This window comes from Mesoplodon bidens, assembly GCF_964165515.1.
Source record: "Mesoplodon bidens genome assembly, chromosome: 1".
Classification (NCBI taxonomy): domain Eukaryota; kingdom Metazoa; phylum Chordata; class Mammalia; order Artiodactyla; family Ziphiidae; genus Mesoplodon; species Mesoplodon bidens.
The window spans coordinates 970,955-996,245 of NC_138176.1; the positions used below are offsets into that span (position 1 = coordinate 970,955).

The following is a 25,291-nucleotide window of genomic DNA, read 5'->3' on the forward strand; positions in this document are numbered from 1 at the left end:
CTTTACGTTGTCCTGAAAACAACGGCAACAGGGGGAAGGAAGGAAGGGGGGAGGGGGAGGGGGAGGGGGAAGAGAGGCGAACGTGGCATAAACTGAGACCCACTATGCGTCCTCCGCGCAGGCCGCTCCATGCCGGCCGTGAGATGAGCAGGATGGGGGCCCCTCGGGAAGCTGACACTGGGAACTCACCCAGGGCCACACGCCAGGAAAGCTCGAGTCCACAGCCTGTGGGGCGTCCTGGCTGTTTGCGCCCGGTCCTCACAGAGGCCACACAGGCCCCCCCAGGCCTGGGCAGTCCCGCCCACATTCACTTCTCACGGGAGAGAAGCTGAGGACCGTGACCAAGTGGCCAAGGCTTTGCAGCAAGAAGGAGGGAAGGGTCTCCAGACGTCCCTTATGAACAGGCTCCAGCCCTGACTGCACACTTCATGGCCACACTTTGTCACCAGAAGAGCCTTCAGCAGGCGACCTCGCCGCCATCTCTACAGACATGGCCGGGACAGAGCTGCTGTGCACCCTCGAGTTCTGTGATGGCGCCGGATGGACAGAGGCACCTGACCCCCCCCCAACCAGCGCCCCGGCAGGGGGTGGAGGACATGGGTGCCGTGTGAGCAGCCAGCACCCAGGGCAGGAAGAAGAGGGGCTCCAGCTTCAAGGAGTGACAGTGAGGAAGGCAGGAAGGAGCAGGACGGAGGGGAAGGAAGAAGATAAGCCTCGAGGGGATCCAAGTAGTCCTCAAGCACCTACCTGCCTGCTGGGATGAACCCCAACATGCTTTAGGGGGCGAGCCAAGACGCAGACACGAAACACACACAGCAGCAGAATCAAAATTACTGACATGTTGAAGAAGCAACAAATAGGACCCATAATCTACAAAAAAAGGCAACAGAAACAGATGTAGAAAAGATAAAAATGATGGAGTTGGCTGAAAAGAAACTTGAAACAGCTATTATAAATGTAACCAAAGATTTACAGGAAAACATGGATACAACTGAAAGTTCTAGAGCTGAAAAATACAGCATCAGAAATAAATTCACTGAATAGGCCTAACAGCAGATTAAAACGTAAAGAAGAACAGACACAGCTATCCAAACTGGAGCAAGGAGGAAAAATGGACTGAAAAAAAAAAAACTGAAAGAGCTGTAGAGACCTGTGTGACAGTCTACCATCAGGAAGCCAGAGTCCAAGAACAAAAGAGAAGGGAAGAAAGCACGCAAAAGCTTTCCCCAAATCTCAGTAAAGTCATAAACCTACAGGTTGAAAAGGCTCAAAGAACCCCAAGCAAAATAAACACAAAGAAAATCAAACTAAAGCAAAACAATCAAGTTGCTGCTAACCAGCTAGAAAGACAAACTTAGCAGTCAGGAAAAAAGACACACTATATACAGAAAATTAAGACGAGAACAACAGCCCGATTCTCCTCAGGACAATGGCACACCGAAAACAATGGAACAATATCCTTAAAGCACTGAAAGGAACAAAATGGACCAGCTAGAATTCTGTTTACAACAAAAGTATCTTTCAAAAACAAAGACAAAGACTTTTTTCAGATAAACAAAAGCTGAGAGAATTGACCAGCAGCAACTTGTGTTGAGATAAATGTTCAGGTTCTCAGGCTGAAGGAAAATGGTGCTGGAGAGAAAGCTGACTGTACGGAGAAGGACTCACCCCGGGAGGGGCAGGGGACTAGTCAAGCAGGTGACATGTTCTCTCACTTTTTAACCTTTTCAAGAGGCAACTGACTTTTTTAAGCAAAAATAACAACATGTATGGGACGCAGAGCACAGGCAGGAGGAAAACATCTCCGACGACAGCTGGGGGACGGCAGGGGACGGGAGCCGTGGGATCCCGCGAGCTCGGACGCACGGCCCTGCCAGGCGCTGCCTCCCACCTGAGTGTGCTTGTCGCTGATGTGCCCAGCTTCTCCAAAGGGGTTCTTTTCTTCCTGACTTACTGCGGTTCTTTATATATTTAAATACTGACGATTTCTGTCAGTAAAGTATGTTGCAGATATCTTTTTCCAAGTGTGGCTAAACTTTTACTTTGTTTATAGTGTCTTTGGATAAAGCTTTTAGCTTCAACATGGGCAAATGCATCAGTCTTTCCTCTTGCGGGCTGCACTTTTGCACTTTTTAAAAGAAATCTCTCCCTACATGCTCTCCTACCCTTTACTCTCGAATTGTCCTCGGGCCTTTTACATTGACTCGGTGATAACTGAAATTCATCCCTGTGTGTGGAGAGGACTACAACGAGCTGGGGACCCAGCTTCAGGGTTTCCTGGCCCAGGACACCAGTGGTGCCACCCCCTGACCCAGCTGCCACCTGCTGCACACTGGGGTGAAGCGGGGCAGGAGCTCCGCTGCCACGCATCTAGGTGCCGCCCGCACACACACACACACACACACACACACACAGGAGGCCCTCGGGCCGGGGGAGTTGAGGACACCCCCCTTGCTGTGCTTCAGCAGGACTGCAGCCAGTCCTGCCTCTCTGCGCTTCCATATTAATTCTAGTGTTAGTTTAAGTGCTAAGAAAACATTTTGATTGAAATTGCCTTAAGTTATAGATTATTTGGGGAAAGTCTGGCAGCTTTTAAAAATTTGCCTTTTAACAAAGGACCCCACAATTTGACAGCTGAAAACACGGATGGCTTGTGTCATTCCACGCCACTGGGGACTGTGACAGGGGCCGAGGCCTGGGACAGCAGCTGGACTCAGCCTTGGACGGGGCCCCAGGCTGAGAGCGTATAGAGGCCACCCACCCACAGACCTGCACACCACACGTGGCCCCGGCCCACCCCACCCACAGCCGCCTTCAGCGACCAGCCTCACGAGTGGCACGTGTCACCTCCCCACACTCCGCCGGTGGGAGAAGTCGCGGGGCCCGGGGTCCAGGGTCGGGGAGGACAGGGCCACATTGCAGGGGACACAGTGCGGAGAGGGTGCCCCAGGCACTGGGGCCAGAGGCAGGAAGGACGCTCCGGCGGCTGCCGATACCCGGGGCTGTCCGGCACGCAGCCTCTTGGCCCAGGCCTGCCGTCCCACCTGTCCTGCCACCGCCCCTGCATCCACTTCCCGAGGCCCGGGCCCTCGCTTCCCGTGCGGCGCCAGGCAGGCCCGCTGTCCACAAAGCCACACCGACGATGGTGCTCTGTGCCCATCCCACTGTGACAGGAAAGCTGTGAGCTGCTGTGTGGACATCAGCCCCATCTGTCCCCGGCCGCAGCAGTAGCAGAAGCAGCAGGCTCACAGCCATCGGGCCACGTGACCGCATCTCGGCCTGGACCCGGGGGGCGCTGTCACCCCACCCCAGGCCTCACGCTCACACGAGCGTGCCCCCCACCCCAGGAGGAAGCAGAGGGACAAGCGGCTGCCCCGGGACGTACCTGACGAACTTGTCCACGTGCGACATGGAGGCTTCATAGTTCTTCCCTCCGAACTCCTGGCAGTGCAGGGCCAGGAAGTGCGGCCTGTGTGTGTGCACGACCTGGGGAGGAACACACGGCAGCGTCAGGCCCCGCGGGGCTCCTGCCACAGTGCTTTCCCCACAAATCCTGAGCATCTCGGTCCCCAGGGCCATTCCTTCCCCGTTACTACAAATCCTCAGAAAGGATTCACAACTCCTCAGAACCTTCCTCAGCAATCCGGGCGTTTCCTCCCAACTATAGAGTCCCACGTGTCAGCTGCAGGGCACCTGCAAAGGCCCAGAGGAACAAACACGCATCCTAACCTCACATGTGAGGGCAGCCATCACTGACGCTACTATGGCCCCCATGAGGATGCAAGCACACACGTGTCGTGTGCATGTCAGTGCTGTGCATGTGTGTGTGCGCACGTCTCTCACCGTCCGGGAGGGAGCAAAGCTGGCCATGCAAGGAGCTGACGCCAACTCACGCCCGGTGTGCACATCCCCTCCCCAGCCCCACGGGGCAGGCCGGACATGGGGCACGGGACACGGCTGCGGCCACCAGCGGGACCCGGTCCAGCCACGCGGCCCCTGGGCAGCAGAGTCAGCTTGGCCCACATCCTCTCAGCGCTGCCCGCCCACCACAGCCCACAGGGCCAGGCCCGCCGTGTCTCCCTGGTCGCCAGGGTCCCCTGCCTGCTGGGATCCGACTAAACTGGCCCCGAGGGAGCGCCCAACCTGCCCACACTTCGGCCACTCGACCTGGAGTCGTCCTCGAAGCTGCAGCCGCTGACCACCCCCAGCGGCTCCTCCAGGAAGCTCACAGGGATAGTCCCGAGAGCACCATCCAGCTGCCCCCCGCTGCCCACATCCAACCCAGCACGGACCCAGCCACCCCCAGGCGGTGGCACAGACCTGCATCTCACCCCTGCAGTAAGCCACGTTAGGCGTCTCAGGGCAACCCACAGGTCACCTGAGCAGGTGTCGACCCACACGTGCTCACGAGGGGGCCAGGCACCCACAGCCCTGCCCTCCTGGGGCACTGGGGACAGCAGTGACGAGGCAGCCGTGCCAGGACGTGCACCAGGGGCGTCAGCACAGCCTGGGGAGCAGCAAGGGCAAGGGCTCCTGGGAATGGAGAGGGGCCGCTGGGACCCGACGGCCAAGGGCAGCGATGGAGACATACCAGGAGGCCAGGCAGGGCACTTGGAGGCCGAGAGGCTGCCTGTCCCTGCCTGCGCCCGCCCCTCCGCCCTTCCCCGGCTCTGCGCTTCTCCACCCCCTCCCTGGTACCTGCTGACACGGCAACACTGCCGGCTCTGAAGCCCTCACCAAAACCCACAGAACTACCTCGTCCCTCCCCAAGCCCGCCATCCCAGAGGCAGGTCCCCTACACAAGGCCATCCGCGCCTAAGGCCACAGTGTCAGCGCCTGAACCCGACCTCGGCCACCACTGCGTCCTGCCCGGAGGTCAGTGCACGTGGACAGGTGAGGGCTGCATCCAACAGGCCTTGCGGAGATGGGTGCTCTGGGAACAACGGCTGTGTGGTCCCTGATGGGAAGCGGCTGCATCTAGGGTTCAGCCAGGCCACGCCGGAAAGTCGGCCACGGGGACAGAGGACGCAGGGCATCAGGCCCTGGGAGCCACGCTTCTGCGAGTCTCAGAAGGAAGCATTGCCCAGCAGTAGCTGCCCCTGACCCGCAGACAGCAGGCAGCACGTCCAGCCTCGGGGAGAGGGACTGGACCTGATCCTGCTCCAGCTGTGACATCAAAACACAATCCCCAAGACGGGGAGGTTCTTTAAACAGGAGGAAAGTTCAGACCAGAAAGTGTACTTTTCAGCCGCGTGGGAAAGGCGATACCCGCGGGTAGAGCAGCCTGCCCTGGCTCGCACCCTATGCTCCGCTTAAGCGTTTACGGGGCGCCCACTGGGGTGCTTCCGCCTCCCACTGAACACAGGCGTGGACTCTCTCTGTCCCTGGTCACCAGCCTCAGGGCTCAGGCTCTCAGGGACGGGGACCAGAACAGGCCCAGACGTTTCTCCAGCTGGCGGCGCCACAGCCCTGCCCGGGGGGAGCGGAGAACAGGCGGCTCGCCTCGTGTGAGCTCAGTCTTACTCCGCGCAGACGCTAAAACACAGACTCCGAGACAAGCTGGATGCCACCCGCCGGCGGCCCCCTGGCAGGCGCCCTCACACACGATGCTCCCCGTGCAGCCCTTGCTGGCATGGAATGATCACAAGACAAAGTTCAGGAATCCCAGGGGTGTCCATGCAGCAAATCACATTCACCAACCAGAAAAGACTGCAGAATGGTCTCCGGGCCTGAAGGCTGGATGCAAAGGGCACAAGGGACCCCAGTCAGGAGAGGCTCCGGGCCAGCCTGGGTCAGATCACCAGACCGATCTGCCCTCAGGCCCAAGGTCGAGTGTGCACAATTTCAGCCACGCCCACAGGTGCACACAGCAGCCTGGTCACACGGAAGCCACCACAGGCTCCCTGATGTGTGCCGCTCTGTCACCCACCCTCTGCAGTACCTGGAGCAACATATAAAACCAGACGTTCACAAAGGCGGCACAGAATGCCCCCAGGAGCAGTTCCTCCCTGGGAAGCTGGTGATGTCACACAAAGTGAATGCGATGCTCTGACACATGCGGATCGTCACGAGCGTGACTATAAGGTTCGTGACACCAGTTCCTGGAATGCTGCAGCGTGTTCTTTGCCCAGCTCTACAACAGGGGCAGGAAAAGGAGAAGGAAGCGCCAGAGACGCTTGGGTTTTGTGGGTGAAGACGGGGCCCCGAGTCAGTGACAGGTTCCTGCAGTTCACCCTGTCACCGCTTGTAACCGAGACTGCAGGTCACCAGATCGTGGCTGGGACCACGACCCAAGTCCCCAGGAAAAGCCACGCGGAGCCGCTTTCCAAGGACTTTCCATTATGAATTAGGACAGCGAGGACGAGGGGCCCACGTGAAGCCGCGTTAAGTCACAGACACACAGGTCTGTCTGGGCAGGGCCTGCCCACCTGTCTGCCTTCACCCGAATCCCATACACGTCTCCCTCGTAAGACGACTCTCTGCTGTGGTTTAAACTGAAATAGCCGTTTATGGCACAGAATTCACTCTTTAAATCATATGAAACTCCTCAGACATTTGACTCTGATCCCACAAATCTCAGAAAATGGAGAAATCCAAAAACAGCAGCTCCTTGGGAGTGGGCGGACGCCCCTCCTGCGGACTCCAGAGCACCCGGGCAGCGCAAAGCAGAGGGGCCCCTTCCTGGGACGTGGTGCCGTCTCCACAGTGGTTTATCTCTGAAACCCATGGCGGTCTTGCCTGAGCTACAGGGCCTGGAGGAGCAGGGGCCCAGGGCAGCCCCCGCCTGCCCGCCCGAGCCTCAGCTGCAAAGGAGACGAGGCCTGCGTACGGATGGCGGGGGGACAGGGCACCGGCGAGAGAAGGGGCCTGGCAGTACCACCAAGGTGGGTGCTCCAGGAGCTGCCGGGGCTCCAGCCCTGCTGTGGGCCAGGGAAGCCCCTTCACAGCTGAGGAAGCAAACGCCGGCCCAGGGGTGGGCAGGTTGGGACCTCGCGCCCGTGGGGGGCCGCGCCTGAGCTTACAGCGGCACCGGGGGATGCACAGGGCAGGCACCACCCCAATGGGCACGCTGTGGGCTTCCCGGGCACTCACGGGGCCGGACAGCCCACTCCTCTCAGTCCGAGGTCACCCCACGCAGAGTGCGTCTCCCTACAGCACTGCCAATGTTCTTCCCGAAGGACCAGCCTGTCCACTCGGGCTTTGCCTTTAACAACTGGGAAGAGGTGACACAGCATCAACCCGGCGGGTCTGCCGGCTCCTGGATGCACGGCTCCATCTCACCCTGGCGTGCGAGCCTGGGGTCCAGGGCCTGCACCACGGAGCGCCCAGAGCAAGAGCAGAGCTGGGGTTCCTCTGCCTCTCGTCTTCCCGGGCTGCACATCTGCGCACCAAGTCCGTCTGACCCCAGGCTCATCTCCACGTGTGTCTCCCCTGCCCCACTGTGCTCCTTCCAGGGCCTCTTGCATCTCCACCTCCAAGAAAAGACGTAGTGCTGAACAGCCCTCCAGGAGCACTTCTTCGTGCTATAAACTCACAGAGGAAAAGTGTCAAAATGAAGAGTTGAGCTTTATCAGTAAATAAACTGATCAGGTAAATGAGTTTTATTCAAAATTCTCAGAAAAGCTGGCTTACGAGGTTTCCATTAGGATTGTGCTTGGCCAACAACAGAAAACCAACAGCCAGCCGCTTGCATAAGGAGGCCGGGCTGGCAGGCAGAGATGGTGCACCTGCTCGCAGACGGCATCCAGGAACCAGCTGCTTCTACCATGTCTGCTCTGCCACTGCAAGCACTGGCTGTCATCCTCGTGACTGCAACATGGCTGCAAAGCCCCCAGGCCTCATGCCTACATTCCAGGCAGGAAGAAGTGGAAAGGGCATAAGCTTAAAGGAAAAGGGGAAAAGGCTTCTTTTCTAGTGCTTTGCCTACTTTATTTAGACAAGAAAGGTCTCGCCGGGGACTTCTGCCTACACACTGTGTCACAGGACGCCCCCAGAAGCCACGCACAGGTGGCACTGGCTGGCACTCTGCAAGCAACAGAGCCCAGCATGGGTCACGTGCAACCGCACATTGGGGGGGTGCTGTCTGCCCCCTCTGCCGCAGCCCCCGCCGCACCACGTACCCACCTTCCAGTCTCCCGAGTCCCAGGCTGAAGGATGATTGTAGGGTGGACACATCTGTGACCCCCTTTGGTGCCATGGTCTCTGAAGACCACCGGTTAGCAAAGCCCTGGGCACAGACAAAGGGCTCGCTGACCAAGGAACCTGCTGTCCCTCTTCTCTTGACACCCCCCTGACCTGAGCCCCTCTTCAGAAGCCCGTGCTCCAGCCCAGCCGAGGTGCTGAGCGCGAACGCACCACAGACACGCAGGTGCTTCCGGCCTGCCCAGCGCCGGCGCCTGCGACTCAGCACACAGCCAGTGCCGCGTGTCCGCGTGTCCACATGTCCCCACGTGTCCTTGGCCTGGAGCCGTGCGGGCAGCTCCCGCCCCTCCACCCCTTGCCTCCAGTCCCCGCCACTGCGTTCCGGTCTTACCCAAACACCAAGTCATCCGTCCTAGCTCAGTGGGAGGGAGACTTTCTGGCTGGACTCCCTGCACCGCAGCTCTGCCCGGACAGCGCTGGGGAGCCCCACCCAGCAGAGGTGAAGCCCCTGTGTGCCCACAACACCGTCCCCGACTGAGCCACTTTCTGGGGAAGGACGACCCCTATCCAACACATTTTAATTGGTAATCACAATTAGATTTAAATTTAAACGCAATTAAACTAAATTTAATTCCAAATTTAAATTATAGTGAAATTAAATTAACCTGAAACTGAATTTCAATTGATCATCAGTTTAAATCAACAGCCAAATTAAATGACTGATATTATTTTAACTCTTGAAACTCAGCGTCTTCTACACAATGACCCAAATGACACTTCCCGATGGCCAAGCACCATCACCTTTAGGGACAACAGGCACACCTGCCCTAAGCGCACACGTGTGAAAAGTCAGATCATGGGTGGTTACCGTCACGACAGTTATGAACTTCCCAGCGAGTATGTATCTTACTTGGGTTCCCCTCTGCGTGGAGAAGCATGTGCAGGAGGCCTCAGCACGTGCTTCCGCCCGGCTGTTGACAAAGGTCCCGTCCACCTAAACCTGAGCCACCGGCATTACATGGACGCACCTGGCGGAGCGCCTGCCAGCGGAGCCTGGGCGGCAGGTGCAGGGAACCCGATGGGGACACAGTGGAGGAGGGGAGGGCCTCGCTCCCCCCCAACGAGAGCAGGGGGCCAAGGGGTGCAGGGAGCGGCAACCCTGGAAAACCAAGCTCCAGGGAGCAGTGCCGCCCTGTCGAACCACAGTGACCTCAAGTGGCGTGGACACAGGCCCCAAGTTCAGGGATGCTAAGAGATCGCCCCACATGCCACCTACCGGGACCCCGCACACGTCGGCGACCTCGAGGGCCGCTCGCCAGGCCCGGCCGTGCCTGGTCGCAGGTTCCAGCTGGCGTGGCCTCAGGTGCCCCCTCCACACACAGCGGGCACGAGAGGACGTTTCAAAAGCCAAAAGGAGGTGTTTAGATGAAATCATGCCGAAAAGTAACATAAAGAGGCCAAAGTCACGTCTCATTTGAAAACGAAGCTATTAAAAATGACAAGATCCTCATCATGAAACATTTCAGAAGAAAAGTAACGAATGATCATGGAAACGAACAGCGTACACCGAGGGACACGCTGCTGCCATTTCTCTACGTCCACACGTCGCACGTCTCATTTACCACCAAAGGTGACGGAACAGATCCACACAGGCTTTCCCTGAGCAGCCGGAGATAAACCTGCAGCCAAGTACGGGGAGCTCCTGCTGAAAGCGCAGACTCAGAAGAGCCTCACTCCTACCTCTGGCAGCAAAAGCACCAGCGGGGCAGCGCGGGGCTTCACGAGGGGGAAGGAGGAGCCTGACGGCGTCACCGGGACGGCTGGATGCCTTCCTGCACATTAAGAGCAGTGACTGACGCTCCAACTCCATCCAGGACAGGCCACTAGGGCGTAAATTGGATTGAAAATCACATACACCAATATATTTGTATCCACGAGTTCACAGCGATACTAAAAGCCCCACATGTTAGTCGCCTTGGAGTCAGGATGTTCTTTTGAAAACTGGTAGGTAAAGAGAAGGAAGCAAGAATGTACCCTGCCCCGCCCCCCACCCCCACCCCGGCTCTGGATCTGCGCCTCTGGGGAAGGAAGTCAAGGAGGGCAAGCGTCTCCTTAGGAAAGCATCCCAGCTACCCAGCCAGTCGCGACCACACGGAGGACCTGGAGGGTACCCCACCTAGCGAAGCGCGTCACAGAGAGACCCCCTGTATGACCTCACTCACACATAGACTCTAAACAAGCCAAACTCAGAGAAACAGAGGACAGAAAGGCAGTTTCCAGGGCTGGGGTGGGAGGAGGGGATGGGGGATGTAGGTCAGAGGGCACAAGCCTCAAGTGCTAAGATAACAAGTTCTGGATCTAATGCACAGCTTGGTGACCAGTCCACAATGCGCAGTTGCACACCCCAGGCCCTGCGGGCGCGGGAGGGGCTGGAGGCCAGAAATCCCCGGAAGCACCGGCCCACAGGACCAGGTTGCAGGGCGCTAGTGAGACTCTGCTTCTGGAGAGAAAAAGGGACAGCCAAGAGGGCAGGTGGCCTTGGCAACCGGAAAAAGGGGCGGAGGAGAAAGGGGGAGACAGAAACCCTGAGACAGAGGAGAGGCTGCTCCTTCACGGCTCGACGCCAGGCAGGGTGGCCCCCGCGCTCCGGACTTCGCTGGACGGACAGAAGAGGGCGCCGTGGAGCTAAGAATCCTACCCATGCCGACACCACGGGGACAAGCCAGAGGAAGTGCAAGTCCCTACAAAGCTGCTGTGAACAAGTCAGCAAAAATGTACCCATCCCACCCCAGGAAAAGGCCCTCCGCCCCTGAGAAAGAATCACCCAGCAGCACAGAATTACAAGCTGACATTGCAAACAGAGTTAAACACACTCAAACAAGCATCGAGGTGATGAAAAAACACTTGGAATTAGAAACACAAAACTAAACTAGAAATGGACCCAAAAGAGAGAAAGGAAAGTGCTGATTAGCCTCAGGAAAGAAATGGGAGAAAAAGACAAAATCATCACAGAGAAGAAGAGCAAATTACAAAGTGCCCAAAGGGAGAATCAGCTTCAAGGAAAATTCAGCAGGAAAGTGAAAACAGCGTCCTGAAGAGAGCAGGGGAGAAAGGAGTGAACGGGGCCGACAGGCGGCAACAGAAGAACATCTGCCACCACGGGCCCCAGAGAAGAAGAGCGAAACCATGGACCAGAACTAATACTTAAAATCATAACCCAAGAAAACTTTCCAAAAATAGGAAAAGACCCGAACTCACACACGGAAGGGCTTACTGAGCACCTGAGAAAACCAACCCAAAGCAATTGACTCCTGGACATATCCTAGTGAAACTACTAGATTTCAAAGGTAAAGACACCATCCTCCAGGTCCCCAGGAAACAAAATCAATGAGACCCTCACCAAACTTTCAGGACCAACGTACAAGTCAAGGCAGCAGCAGAACAACCTTTACTGAAAACCTCAGTGAGATAAAGTGTAAGGCAAGGATTGCATACATATCAGCCAACTGTCCTTCAAACATCAAAGCCAGAGAAAAACAGTTTTCCACATACAAAATCTGGTCAGTTCTGTCCCCATGAGCCCTTCGTGAGGGATCTACTAGAGCAGGGCCGGGCAAACGTTAACCTCAAGAGCCAGATAAAACGCTAGGCTCTGCAGGCCAGCAGTCTCCGCGGCAACGCCACTGGGCAGGTGTGGACAAGATGCTGTGTGAGTAGGCGTGGCCGCCCCCCAGGAACTTGATCCCAAACCAGGCAGCAGGCAGGATGGGCTGGGGGGCGGGGAGGTGGTGCTGACTCCTACTTAAAGCAGCAATGATAATACCGCCTGCTGGAGTCCTCCACGCGTGTGGACCTAAAGCACACGCCACACAGAAACCCATACGATGCCAACATTTATACATCATATGTGAAGGAGCATAATGCTAACCAGAAGCAGGGGGAAACCTTTGGCCCGTGTATCGAAACCTACAGCAACCACGTTAAAATAGTTCACAAAAGGCAAGAGGCCAATAAGCAAATTTAAATAGAATGCAAAAAGAAAGAAAGAAAGAATCCCAAAAAAGCAGAAATGGAGAAACAAAGGGACAAACCAGGAGGTACAAACATAAAACAGATAATTAAACGGCCGACCCCAAATCAACCGTATCAATGGTTACGTTAAATGTGGATGGTCCGGGCCCATGCTGAGCAGTAGGGCTGCAGGGGCCCCCGTACGGGACAGCATGGAAGGTTCTGCGGGCGAGGCAGTGCCGGCACCATGGGAGGTGGGCGTGCAGGGTCACACGTGGAAGGGAACGGGCGGAAGGACACACGCGAAGCCTGGGAGGCCTCCTCAGTGACGGCAGGGGACCCCAGGGGGTGAAGAGCATGCGTGGTAACCAGACAGAACTCGTCAGGGAGACACACAACCACACGTGTGTACGTGGCCAGTAACAGAAACTCCCACTCACAGGAGCACACACACGCATGTGCACGCACACACACGTGCACACGTGCGCACGCTGCCCTAACAGACCGCACGGAACGGTCCAGGCTGCAGCTGCACGGCGCACCTGCTTCCGTGGCCCACTCACCAAGAAGGGTCATCGCTGGGCCACAGAATAAGCCCCCGTGCCTGCTGCCCTGGGCTCTCTGAGCGTCCACGTCCCTAGGCGCCTGCCTGGGACAGTTGCCGTGCACAGGCCAGACACAGAGCAAGCACCAGATGGCATGTCAGTTCGACGCCACCACAAATGCTGCGGTGCCGGGACGGCTGCGGGGATATCCCCAGGCCCCGGGGCCGCGCAGTCATTCCCGCCCCAGAACCACACGCGCCAGTTCCGGCACAGAGATCTCTGGGCAGCTGAGGATGGAGCTGTTGGCCTTCCCCAGCCTCTGGGAAGGAGCTCTGGAACCTGAATGAGCCCAGACAGAGATCCCTTTGGGGCCGACGGCACGGACGCCTTGAGGATGGACAGGAAAGTCCCTCCAAGGTGCGGGCAGCTCGCTCGGGCCACGTCTGGTTGGGAGGAACTCACGAAAGCGGGAACTGGACGGCGCAGAGGGCTCCAGGCCCCCGGGAGGGTCGGTGTTTGGCGCCTCCGCCCACCGGGGCTCTAGCTTGGCTCCCACCCTGCCCACCTGGGAGAAGGTCACTGCCCAAACTGCACACGTGCTCGGCCAAAATTCTTTACCAGAAAAAGGAGCTTCTGCGAACTTTAGGGAAAAAGGAGGCAACTGATAAAAATAGGTGGGTTCGTTCATAGGGAGGCTCAAGAAAAATATTTTGGAAAAGTGCGAAGTAGAAATTTTGGCAAGGAAGAGCCTAGGAAATCAAAAAAAAACAAAAAGTACACACCATGCGGCCAAAAAGCAGCCCCTTCCTGATGCTGTGCAGGTGGCCTAGTGAGAGGGGGGCCCTCGGCTCCCAGAACCAGGAGAGCAGCCCTGCCATTCCCCTCCCCCCCACACTAAAAATAGAAACAGCCAGGCCTGGTTAGGCTTTCTCCAAAGAGAAGTATCTGAGTGACCTAAAAAGGAATTACATCCTACAAACAACCCAGTGGAAGCCGGGAGAGCCAAGATAAGGAGTCGAAAAGGGACAAAGGAATTCCTCCAGAGGAAAGATGGCTGCTATTTACCAACTACGCCTGAAAACACCCTGCGGACAACGTCTGCCCACCCTTGGCCTGGGCAGGCGGGGGTGTCCTCTGGACACCCAGACTGCCCCCGCTCTGCCCCAGGGCTGCGCTGGGACTGGCTGTGGGTGGAGGCTGGGTGCCTGCCCCCAGGAGGCCCAGACTCAGCTCCTGGTGCCCTGACGGGGCGCCGTCCTAGAGCCCAGGCCCCATAGCAGCCGCCGGCCAGCACCCAGGACACCACGAGTTTCTGTGACCTCGCCAGCAGGCAGAGGGCCTGACCGTCCGATCAGCGAGGTTGTCTCCCTGGCCCCGTGTGAGGCAGGAGGGCCCCTCCGCGTCCTTGGGGTGGGTGCGGGCCTGGCCGTCCAGCCCAAAGTGCAGGGCTGGAGCTTTCTTAGTGCAGCCACTGGCCGTGGCACCTACAGGCACGCTGGACCGCCGACTGCACAGCTGAAGCAGCATCCAGCAGGCAGGGCAAGCCACTGCTTTACACCAGATCCAGACACCTGGACACAAGACTGCTCCTTTTAAAGAGGCAGAAATATGGAGCTTGGTTGACTCCTAACAAAACCTGTTGCTTTGGGACGTCAGAGTTGTATATGAACGGATTGATTCTAATTTAAAAGGCAGTCTTCCCCAACCAAGGGAAGCAGGACCAAAGCGGGTCCTGGGCAGACACGCGAGGCCACCGGCCGCCCCGCACGCGCCCACCCAGCTTTCCACATTGACCGTAGGGGCAGCTGGTGGCCACAGACTCCTGGGCACAGCACAAGATGCCTTGGAATCCCTTCTGGAACCCTCCTTCCTGAAGCCGGCCCATGTTCCTCGGAGCCATTTGCAGCACACAGGGGGCTGTGATCACCGTCTAAAAGAGTCCAGATAAGCCCCCACCCCCGCCCCGGCCTTTAATCACAGTGGCTTTCCCCCAGCCCCTAGCCACCCCCTAAAGACTGTCTCTTCCCTGGGACCCCATTCCACAGGGACCCTGAACCCTGAGGAGGCGGCCTCCAGAGTCCCGGCCCGCAGGCCCCCCCGCCCTGCACCCATCTGCTCTCCCTGCCAGGGCTCCAAGCCTCTCCCAGTTGCCACGTGGTCCCTGTGCTGGGGTCCCGGGTGCCCGAGTGAGCCCAGTCCCCCGAGGTCCTCAGGCCCCGCCCCTCCGGCCGGCCCCGCCCCTCCGGCCAGCCTGCATCCACCTCTTCTTCCCGCCGCTCTCCTCCCCACCTCAGAATCCCGTGTCCTCGCCTCCTCCTCCTCTGTCCTCAGGGAGGCCACCTGACCCCCTTCCAACCCGGGGCCTGACTCCCACCAACTAACCCCCGCCCCGCCCCCGCCGCCTCCCTCTGCCTGCTCTGCGGCCCCCGCGCCCCCAGCACCGCATCTCCCAGCTCAGGGGACTTTGGAATCACAGCGACGGGCGCCCTCCTGTTAATGCAACCCGGCAGGTCTCTAAACCAAACCTCCCTTTCCTCATGTGGGAAACAGAGTTTGGCAGTCTGAGCCCGTCGCAGGAGTGAAAGGCCGCAAGCGCCCGCCACGCGGCAGCTACGACTAAAGGAAACGGGCCGGAGGAACGTGACACACGGGTCGCCTGGAGTCCTCCGGCCCGTTGTTCCCACGCGTGTGGACTTAACGCAGGTGCCTTCGCCTCGTTACAGCGAGCAGCACAACGAACCCGCTGCCCCATCACTGAAAGTCCATCACACCCGACCAGTCGCTGAGCTGTGGGGCCCTGTGGGCGTGAGCCCCCCCAGTGTCCACCTCAGAGAGGGTCCCGGGGTCAGGGGTCAGAGCACTTTCCAGAAGGGCAGCCTGGACACACCGGTGCCACCACATCAGTGGGCTCCGAGGGGGGTGGGCCTTCGTCCCAGTATCAGGGGCAAAGAATGCAGCCACGCCGACACCAGCGAGCGAGTGGCTCTTCAAGGGCCAATGAGGATTCTCCGCTGGGGCACCACTGGGTCCCCCGGAGCTGCCGTGCTGTGCCTCGCTCGCCGTGAGGATGAGCCGGCGTCCACGGGCACAGCACAGGTGGGCGACGTCTGCAGCCTGTCACCAGCTCTGTGTCTCTGTAAAGAACCTCAAACGCTGATGCATAGGGTGAGGCTGGGCACAGGGCGAGGGGGGCAGCTGCAGACCCGCGGCGGCCGAGCCTACAGCAGGGACGGGGGGGAAGAACTGGCACTTCCTGCGCCCCCAGCGCCACCCAGAATCCGAGCAGGGCCCTGCCCCCGGCCTCGCCTCCTCCAGGCCCCCGTCCTTCCTGTAGGAGTGCGTCGTTCCTGTCCCCACGAGCCACATTAGCGGATCAGGGCACGCGCCGGAGTCTAGCTCGCAGAGGACGACAAGGAAAGCGGTGCAAACACTGCCTCAGGTTTCGGGCAAACATACGTGTCCACGTCAGGTGGGTAAACAGGGTGGGAATCTCGGGTCACGTGGTGGGCATGTGCTGACTTCACAGAAATGGACAGACAGGCTTTCCCACAGTGGCCTCGCTATCCTGCGATCCTGCCAGCAGGCTCCACACGCGCTGCATCCTTGTCAACACAGGACGTGGTCAGGGTTCTGTTAATTGTATCCAGTCTGACACATACGAACTGATATCTCACTGTGGTTTTAATTTGCATTTCCTGAAAGACTAGTGATGTTGAGCACCTTTTCACACGTTTACCATTTGTGTATCTTCTTCCGTAAAGTGTCTATTCAAGTCCTTTGCTCGTTTGTAAACTGGGTTCTCTGCTTTCTTATTATTGACTTTTGAGAGTGCCTTGCACTTTCTGGATACAAGCCCTTCATCAAATGTGACTTACAAGTATCCTCCCACATCTGGGGTGCCTTTTCATTCCTCTAACAGTGTCTGACAAAGAGCAAAACTTCCTAATTATGCAAAGTTCTAATTTATCAGCATTTTCCTTTTAAGACTTGGTGCTTTTGGTGTTGTATCTAAGAAATCGTTGCCTAACCAAGCTCATAAAGATTTGGGAGGGGACGGGGTAGGGGGGACTTAGAGCTAAATTTATGTCTGTTTGTTTAATGTACATTTCAGGTGTGCCGCATTGTAATCTGACACCTGTATACACTACAGAGTGATCACCACCACAAGTCTAGTTGCCATCCACAGATTTTTTTTTTTTTTTTTTCCGTACGCGGGCCTCTCACTGCCATGGCCTCTCCCGTTGCGGAGCACAGGCTCCGGATGCGCAGGCTCAGCGGCCATGGCTCACGGGCCCAGCCGCTCCGCGGCAAGTGGGATCCTCCCGGACCGGGGCACGAACCCATGTCCCCTGCATCGGCAGGCGGACTCTCAACCACCGCACCACCAGGGAAGCTCCATCAACAAAATTTTTGTCTTAAGTTTTCTTCTAGAAATTTCACAATTTTAACTTTCACATTTAAGTCTACAACGTATTTTAATTTTTGTGTATGGTGCGAAGTATGGAAAAAAATTTTTTTTGCAAATGGATGTCTGATTGGTCCAGCACCATTTGTTGAAAAGACTGTCCCTTATCTAATGAATAGCCTTTTTAGCCTTTGTCAATCACTTAGACATATTTGTGGGTCTGTTTCTGCATCTCTTTTCTGTTCCACTAATCCATATCTCTGTCCTTTTCCCAAAAGCACACTGTCTTGATTGCAGTAGCTTTGTAGTAAGTCTTGAAATCAGAAAGTGTGACTCCTTAAACTTAACTGTTTTTTTTCCAACACTGTTTTGGCTATTCTAGTTCCTTTGCTCTGCCATATACATTTTACATTTTAGAATCACCTTGCAGTCTTCTACCAAAATGTCCTGCAGCGATTTTGATTGGAACTGCAAAACCAGTGGATCAATTAGTGGAGTTGACATGTTAACATAATTGAGTCTTGCAGTCCATGAACATGGTACACCTCTCCATTTCCTTGTATCTTCCCTGATTTCTTTCATCAGTGTTTTATGTTTTCAGTGTGCAGACACTCACATATTTCATTAGCTTTATATCCAAGTATTTCATTTTGGTGCTACTGTACGTGATCATATCTACCAGGAAAAGATGTTTTCAAATTGATCTTGTATGTTGCAAACCAAATAAGTTGACTTATATTTGTAATAGTAAAGTTTCTGTGGATTCCTCATGATTTCCAGTCATGCCTTCGGCCCAGACACGGTCTAACCTTCTCCTTTCAGATCTGTGTGGCTCTGTTTCCTTCCTTGCCTGGCGGCGCTGGCTAGGACCTTCACTGCCACACTGAACAGAGAGGTGAAACCAGGCATCCGTACTCTACTCCCACTCCCGAGGCAAAACAGCATCGCGTCAGCTGTGGGCTTGGTGGTGCCCTTTACAGAAGCTCCTGCGCAAGCTCCTCTCTATTCTTAGTTTGCTGGGAGTTTGCATGAGAGATGGTTGTAGAATTTTGGCAAATGCTTTTTGTGCATCTACCAAGATAATCATGTGGTTTGTCTTCCTCAGTCGGTTGACATGGGTAATCTTATTTATTAATCTTGTATGTTAACACCAGGCTTGTGTTCCTTGGTACTAATGCATTAACTTTTTGATATGTTGCTGTTTATACGCATGCTTGTGTCGCTTGTATCTATCTATATCTATATCTATATCTATCTATCTATCTATATATATATATATAGTTTCATATATTCGATTTGCTAAAGTTCCATGAATTTTGGCATTTACTCCATGGGGGATACGGATCTATCTCTTTATTCTGTGGCGCCTTTGTCTGCCCTTGCTGTCAGGGCACTGCTTGCATCACAGGATGAGTTAGGAAGCATCGCCCATGCTTTAGTCTTCTTGAAAAGTTTCTATAGAATTGTTATTGTTTCTTGCTTAAATGTTTGACAGAATTCGTCAGTGAAACCATCTGGTCCTAGAGAGTTTTTTTTGTAGGAAAGTGTTTAGCAGAATGTTAATTTAATAGAGAGCTCATTTATTTCTTCTTGACTTAGCTTTGATCCTTTGTTTTTCCAAAAACATCTTCCTTTCATATAAGTGTCCAAATTTATTGGCAAACAGTTGTTCATGATATTTCCCTTACTATCTTTTTATTGTCTGCAGGATTTTTAGTAATGATTCCCCAATGTCAAATTTCTAAAATTGGCCACTCTTGTCTTCTCCTTTCAGAAACGACATATAGAAGAACAAATTAAACCCAAAGTGATGAAAAGAAAGGAAAACATAAGGAGCAGAAATCAGTGAAAGAGAAAACAGAAAACAACATTGGCGTGATCAATAAAACCAAAAGCAGGTTCTCCAAGGTCAATAAAACTGATAAACCTCTAGCCATACCGTTGACTGACTTTTCTCCTCTTTAAGGGTCCTGTTTCCCTGCTTCTTTGCCTGCGTGGTCATTTTTTATTGGTTGTAAACCATCAAATTGTAAATTTTGTCTTGCTGGACACTAGCCTGGAAGTTCTCTCTGGCTGTAAACTGGGGTGAGTACAGGCTCCCTTCTCATCCCCTCAGTCCTGCCTGCTGCTTGAGGTCTGAAAACTACTGTTTCATATATGTTTTCTGGTCTTAATTTGTTTAAGGCAGGAGGATAAATTTGGTACCTGTTTCTCCATGTTAGCTGGAAGCAGATATTACTCATCCCATTATTCTTTAAGTTATTGTCAGGGAAAATCATGAAAGACCTTCAAATGGGCATAAAAGATTAGAGGTGCCCTGTCTCTGTTCGGGTTATCTCTGTCTTTAATGATCTCTGAGCTGTTTTACAGTTCTGTGAATTCTAAACACCAGCAGTGATGCAAAGATTCTTGACCTCAAGAACGCCAGTGTCGGGCTTCCCTGGTGGCACAGTGGTTAAGAATCCGCCTGCCAATGCAGGGGACACAGGTTCGAGCTCTGGTCCGGGAAGACCCCACATGCCGCAGAGCAACTAAGCCCGTGCGCCACAACTACTGAGCCTGCGCTCTAGATCCCGCGAGCAGAGCTACTCGGCCCGCGTGCCACAACTACTAAAGCCCACATGCCTATAGCCCGTGCTCTGCAACAAGAGAAGCCACAGCAATGAGAAGCCCGCGTACTGCAACGAAGACCCAACACAGCAATAAATAAATAAATATATATATATATATATATATATATATTTTTTTTTTTTTTAAGAACACCAGTGTCTGGTGGCACACAGCTCATTCCTGGCCAGTCCTGCATCCCTTCTGCAAAGTCATCTCAGCGCCGCAGACAGGAGAGCCCACATGTTTGCTCTTTGGATTCTTCTTTGAACCAGTTCCAACATCTTACTGGATCTCTCGTTAGTAAATAACAAATATTTATTATCTCAATAAAAAATCATCAATACTTGCTCATTTTTCATGTTTGGATGTGAACCAGCATCATACCTGTTTTATAATTTATCTATAGCATCACTATAAACTTAAAACAAGCTAAGGGCCATCGGTAGAAAAATGACTTTAAAACATGATGGCCTATCCATCCATTTGATGAAATACCCTGAAGCCACTAAAAGAGAGAGTGTATATTAATCTACATAGAAAGATTTCCCAGTTTACCAAACAAAGAGTAAGCTGTCCAAGTGCGCTGACCTGCGACTGGCTAAGGAGGTACCTTTTCCCCAGGACACACAGACATTAGACATGAGGGTGTGGCATCAAGCAGAGGCAGACTGGGGGTGGGGACACTCATGTATCCTCCTCTGCTTTGTGCTGTTTCCTCACTGCTGTTCAGCTGAGAGCTGAGACACATCACGTGCAGACACGCTCCAGGCTCCAGGGACGCAGCAGCAGGACGCACCCTGCCCCAAGTGCGCCATCTCTGTAAACTGGAAAGTTGAAGTCGACCTCCCGCCAACCCGGCCTGCAGTCACTAGGATTAGTGACCATCAGAGGCAGAATGGCTGCGCCTGCCCGTCCTCAGGCCTGGCTGCAGCCTCGTCCAGGGCCTTCCTGAGGACCCTGCAAGCAGGTTCCTGCAGCCCAGCCCAGAGCGGCCCTAGGCCACCCTGGGCTGGTTCCCGCTGTATCTCAGCAGCACCGTGGAAGTTCCCGAGGGCGGGGTGTCTGGCCCACTCCCCTCTGGCTCCCAGCACCCTGCACGGTGGCTGGCACCTCCCAAGCCATGGTCTCTTCCTCTTTGTATACCGGCACTTATCCCATGGTGGCCCCCAACCTAATCACCTCACAAAGGACCCGCCTTGAATGCCATCACATTGGGGATGAGGCTTCAGCATATGAATTTGGGGGCAGGGGACACAAACATCCAGGCCACGGCAGAGGTGGAGGCTGCATTTGCAGAATACAAGTTCAGATAGTGATGAATCCACAGAGCAAGATAAGGTTGGGGGAGGCCAAGAGGGTGACCGGGAGGGGCCTCTCCGAGGGGCAGCAACCACAGGACTAGGAGAGTGGGGCGGGGGAGCAAGGGCAGAGGCCCAAACCCCAGGCCTGCCTGGGAACAGAGCAGGGACGGAAGGAGGCAGCGGGGTGAGTGGGGCCGCCTGGAGGCCCCGCGTGGACCCCGGGCCCTCAGCCCGGGAGACAGGAAGCAGGAGGGCAGCAGGACCTGGGTTCCATTGGCAGGGCACTGTGCTGCTCACAGAGAAAGGACGGGGGTGTGGTGGCCCCGAGGGAGATTCCTGAGGGACCATGAAGGGGGCTGGCAAGGCTGCCGCTGGCCTGGAAGTGGGTGAGGCGATGGTTCCAGGAGTCTGAGGCCTGGGGAGAGGTCAGAGCTGGGATGGGCACAGAGGGCAGGGAAGCATGGGGAGGCCAGCAGGGGTGAGGCCGGGCTCTGCGTCTTCTGGAAGGCTGACCACCCCCTCTGGTGCCGTGGCCACGTTCGGCACAGAGCACACGAACATCTGAGATCAGAACTGAGGGTGGGAACACCAACGGTATTTCCTCCTGCCTCCTGCATTTCTACGGCGATCAAGTTTGACCAAAAAGCAAAAATTATTCCAAGGGGTCTGGAAAACATGAAGGTTGTATTCAGTTCTCCTGTTTATAAAAGCAGGTCATTAAAAAGCTACTTTGAAAAATATCATAACTGCATAATAGAAACTCTAGGATTTTTTTTTAAAAGTACAGCCACGCAGCACCCCGTGTCTCAAGGCCCTGCCCCCTGGGCCCTGGGCCAGCGCTGGCCTTGCTCTGGGTGGGGCTGCTCGGCTTCTCGACCCACCGCTGCTGGGCTGCGGGCAGGGGGCTGAGCATCCCACTGACCAAGTCGGCCCAAGAAAGGCAGGGGGGGCTTGTGTTAAAACCTTACTCTTAAGAATTGCCACTGAAAGTTCTTCCCCTAAAGAGGCTTCTGCTCGCAAACCGGGAAGAACGTCCCACAGCTCTCATCACTCCTCCGTTCTATTCCCTTTGCCAAGGCGGAGTGTTCCAGAAAGGACGCAGGCGCCCTGCACACCGACCTCGAGAGAAGCACCAAGCTGCCTGCCCGCCGGTCGGGCTCTGGTTCCGGAAACAGCCCGACACGGCTGAGTGTGCAGCCAGGAGGCTCAGAAAGGAGGAGGTCTGTGTTTCCCGGGGGTCAGAGTTCACAAAAAGTGGAGCCGCCGCCCTCTGAACTCACCCCCAGACCACCGGCTACTTACTGTCCTAACTGCACCGAGGCTCCAGGTCATCAGTAAAACAGGAGGGAAAAGGAAGGCTGGACGTGAGCCCCGCGCCTTCAGTCTGGGGCCTGTCAAGTCGGCGTCTCACGCCGGCTCCCCGTGACCACTCCCAGGGGCCTCTCACCGAGGGCAGCCCGGCGCCCAAACAGGCCTCCCACTTGCATCCTTGAGGCCGTCACTGCCAAGACCCCTCCCAGCCCAGGGCCAGGCCCGCTACCCACCACATCTCACACCCTGTGCTCCTCGGGCACTGCAGCAACGATAAATAAGAAAAACAAACGAACAAACATGACAGCCGTTCTGGCCGAAACTAACACAGACCAGGGAACAGACAGAGCTGGACGGATGGCTGCGGCCACACACCAGGGTCTCTCACTCCACGGCCACATGCAGAGGGAGCCGCTGGAGCCGGACCGCGCCCCCGAGGTGAGCCCTCGACCAGGAAGGTGGTCTCGCCCTGTCCCCTCGGACAGCTGCCTGCTTGGAGCTGACGCAACGGCTCTGCCAGGCCAGGCTTCGGCCGGGGCCCTGAGGTCAACTCTCCACCTGGGCAGGGCAGAATGTGGGGAAGGAAGAGCTCAGAACCCCCAGGTGATGGGGAAACGAGCCCCACTCACTACCACAGCCCCCCCCACCACGGCCTCCTGCCAACCCCACCCTCCGGGGCCTCAGATGCTCCCCAGGGACCCACCTGCCCTCCCAGCCGAGACCACCAAAATAGCCCAGGCAGACACACCTCACTGGACTCTTCCCTCTGGATCCGGCTGCATCTCCAGAGCGGGAGCAGGACTCGCACCCCACCCCCATCCCCACCCCCATCCCCACCCCCATCCCCACCAGTGGCCTGAGCATCTGGTGGGGTCAGGCGTGGGCAGCTCAGACCAACAGACTTGACAGGTGGCCACCCCCCAGTGCCAGCAGGGACGGCAGGAGCCCAGGGCTGCCCAGTGGCCCATGTGTCCCGCGTGGGATGGTCAGGACACCGAGCGCCCCCGAGGGGACCCACCAGGTGCCACCCCTCAGCCCCGGGGGTCTCAGCAGCCCTGAGGCCGGCCCCCAATATCCGCACTTCCTCCTGTTCACAGAATACACATGCTGGGCTCGTCACACACTGTGCCTACCCCGGGCTCTGCGGGCTGCGGCCACACTGGCCTCCTGGCGGCCCCCAGTCAGCCTGCAGCCCCACTGAGCGGGAGGCCCTACTCGCCCACCAGTTCCCAGAGTGGCCTCTCAACGCCCCGTCAGGGTCCCACGCGCTCCGCCAAGGACGCCGATACTGCGAGGCTGGTCCTCGTGGGGGGACGTCTGAGCTGGTCCTGGCTGTGCTCCTTGCCTGTCCCCGTGGAGCACAGGCTCCAGAAGCAGAGTCCTCTGTCGTCCCTCCAGAGCAGCCCCCCGGCATCCAGGGCAGAACTGACCACAGATGAGGGGCCCAACCAACAGCTGCTCCACGGGAGGTGCCGGACACTAGCAGCTCGTCCCGCCAGGCGTCCCCCAGAGCCTCCGGCCAGTGTCCACCCGCCAGCCAGTCACCGTGCTTTCTGCCCAGAACCCGGGTGCCCCGAAAGGCACCCGAATGTCCCCACCAGCTTTCGACAGCCTCCCCTCCAACAACCAGAGACCCCGGCCGGGGTGGGGGCATCTGAGAAGGGAGGGGCCTCCGAGGAGGAACCGGGAAGTGGATGGGGCCCCCCGGCTGCCCGCGCGAGGCCACAGGACGAATCGTGATCTCTCGCAGTGTGAGCCGCTCCCCTCCCGTGGGCCCGGCCGCCACGGGGCTCTTACCTGATAGAATTCCCGCAGCCAGTTCTTCTGGAGGTTTTCTGGCTGTAAATTAAGAAGAAAAGACAGTCAGGCCAGTGACACAGCCCTGACGTCCACGAGCAGACGCCAATGTGATGGCCTATCTGCCGTCCTCACCATGGGGGCTAGGGCGTGACACGGGGCGGAGGACACCCTGCTCCACTCAGGAGACCCCACTCTGCACGGGGAGCTGGTCCACAGCTCGTCCAGGGAAAAGGACAAGCAAGGACAAGCCTCGCCTGGTGATGGGCAGGCACCACAGCCCTGGATCCAGAGCTGACCTCCAGCCCTGCTCTGTCCCCGGGGCAGCGGCGGGGGGCTTGGAGGGGCTGCCCGCAGCCAGGCGGGGGTGTCGGCAGGACCTAGTGGCAGGGGGCCCGGGACAGGCTCTGAGAACGTGGAAAGAGCCACATGGCACCAAGTGCTGGTTTCGGGCTTGTGGACACCCCAGGACACAGCCAACACAGGGTGCCCGGTCCCTGAGAAAACAGGACGCCGCCTTTTCCCACACGGCCTGCCGGGGTCCTGGACCACCAGGCCAGCCAGCCAAGTGAGGGGCATGGTCCAACCCAACCCAACGTGGCCAAGGTGCTGAGAGGTCACGGAAGGCCTGGACAGGGACGGGAGACATGGCAGGGACGTACGTCCAGTGGCTGCAGAGTTTCAGACACGGGAGATGAAAAGTTCCTGAGATCTGGTGACATCAGTGTGAATGTCCCTGACACTGCTGGACCATGTTTAAGAACAGCGAAGATGATAAATCTAATGTTATGTGTTTTCTACCACAATTCAAAACAAAAAAAAACAAAACCCCCACCCACCACGCCTCAGGACTCAGACCCCTGATCCAAGCAGAGCTCTGGACGCCGAGGCTGTGGGCCCGGAGCCAGGGTCCAGGCTGACCACAGCTGGGCCCAAACGCGTCACCCACGGCCCAAGACACCAGAGTGCACGGCTGCCACACAGGGAGGTGCTGTCGCCCGCTGATGTCTCTGTGTGTCCCGAGGGCAGGAAGACTGAACTGCAGGCAGAGCAACGAACGAAGGGAAAAACGGCTGGGAAACCAGAGCCTCGCAGACCACACAGGAGGGTGTGGAGGAGGCTCCGCGCATCCGCCCAACAGAGACGGTGGCCAGAGTCCAGCCGGTGTG

General features: G+C 56.5%; 1 protein-coding gene across 4 annotated transcripts in view; it reads right to left on the minus strand.

Annotated features, from left to right (window-relative positions):
• The window catches only part of INPP5A (inositol polyphosphate-5-phosphatase A), a 180,801-nt gene that overhangs the window by 94,560 nt on the left and 60,950 nt on the right, over nt 1–25,291 (minus strand). For all 4 annotated transcript variants that reach the window (XM_081251364.1, XM_081251363.1, XM_081251365.1 and 1 more), the window contains exons 2-3: nt 24,123–24,164; nt 3,386–3,486 (exon numbers count right to left, since the gene is read on the minus strand). In XM_081251364.1, the coding sequence (XP_081107490.1) occupies nt 3,386–3,486; nt 24,123–24,164 (143 nt within the window). The remainder of the gene's footprint in view (nt 1–3,385; nt 3,487–24,122; nt 24,165–25,291) is intronic.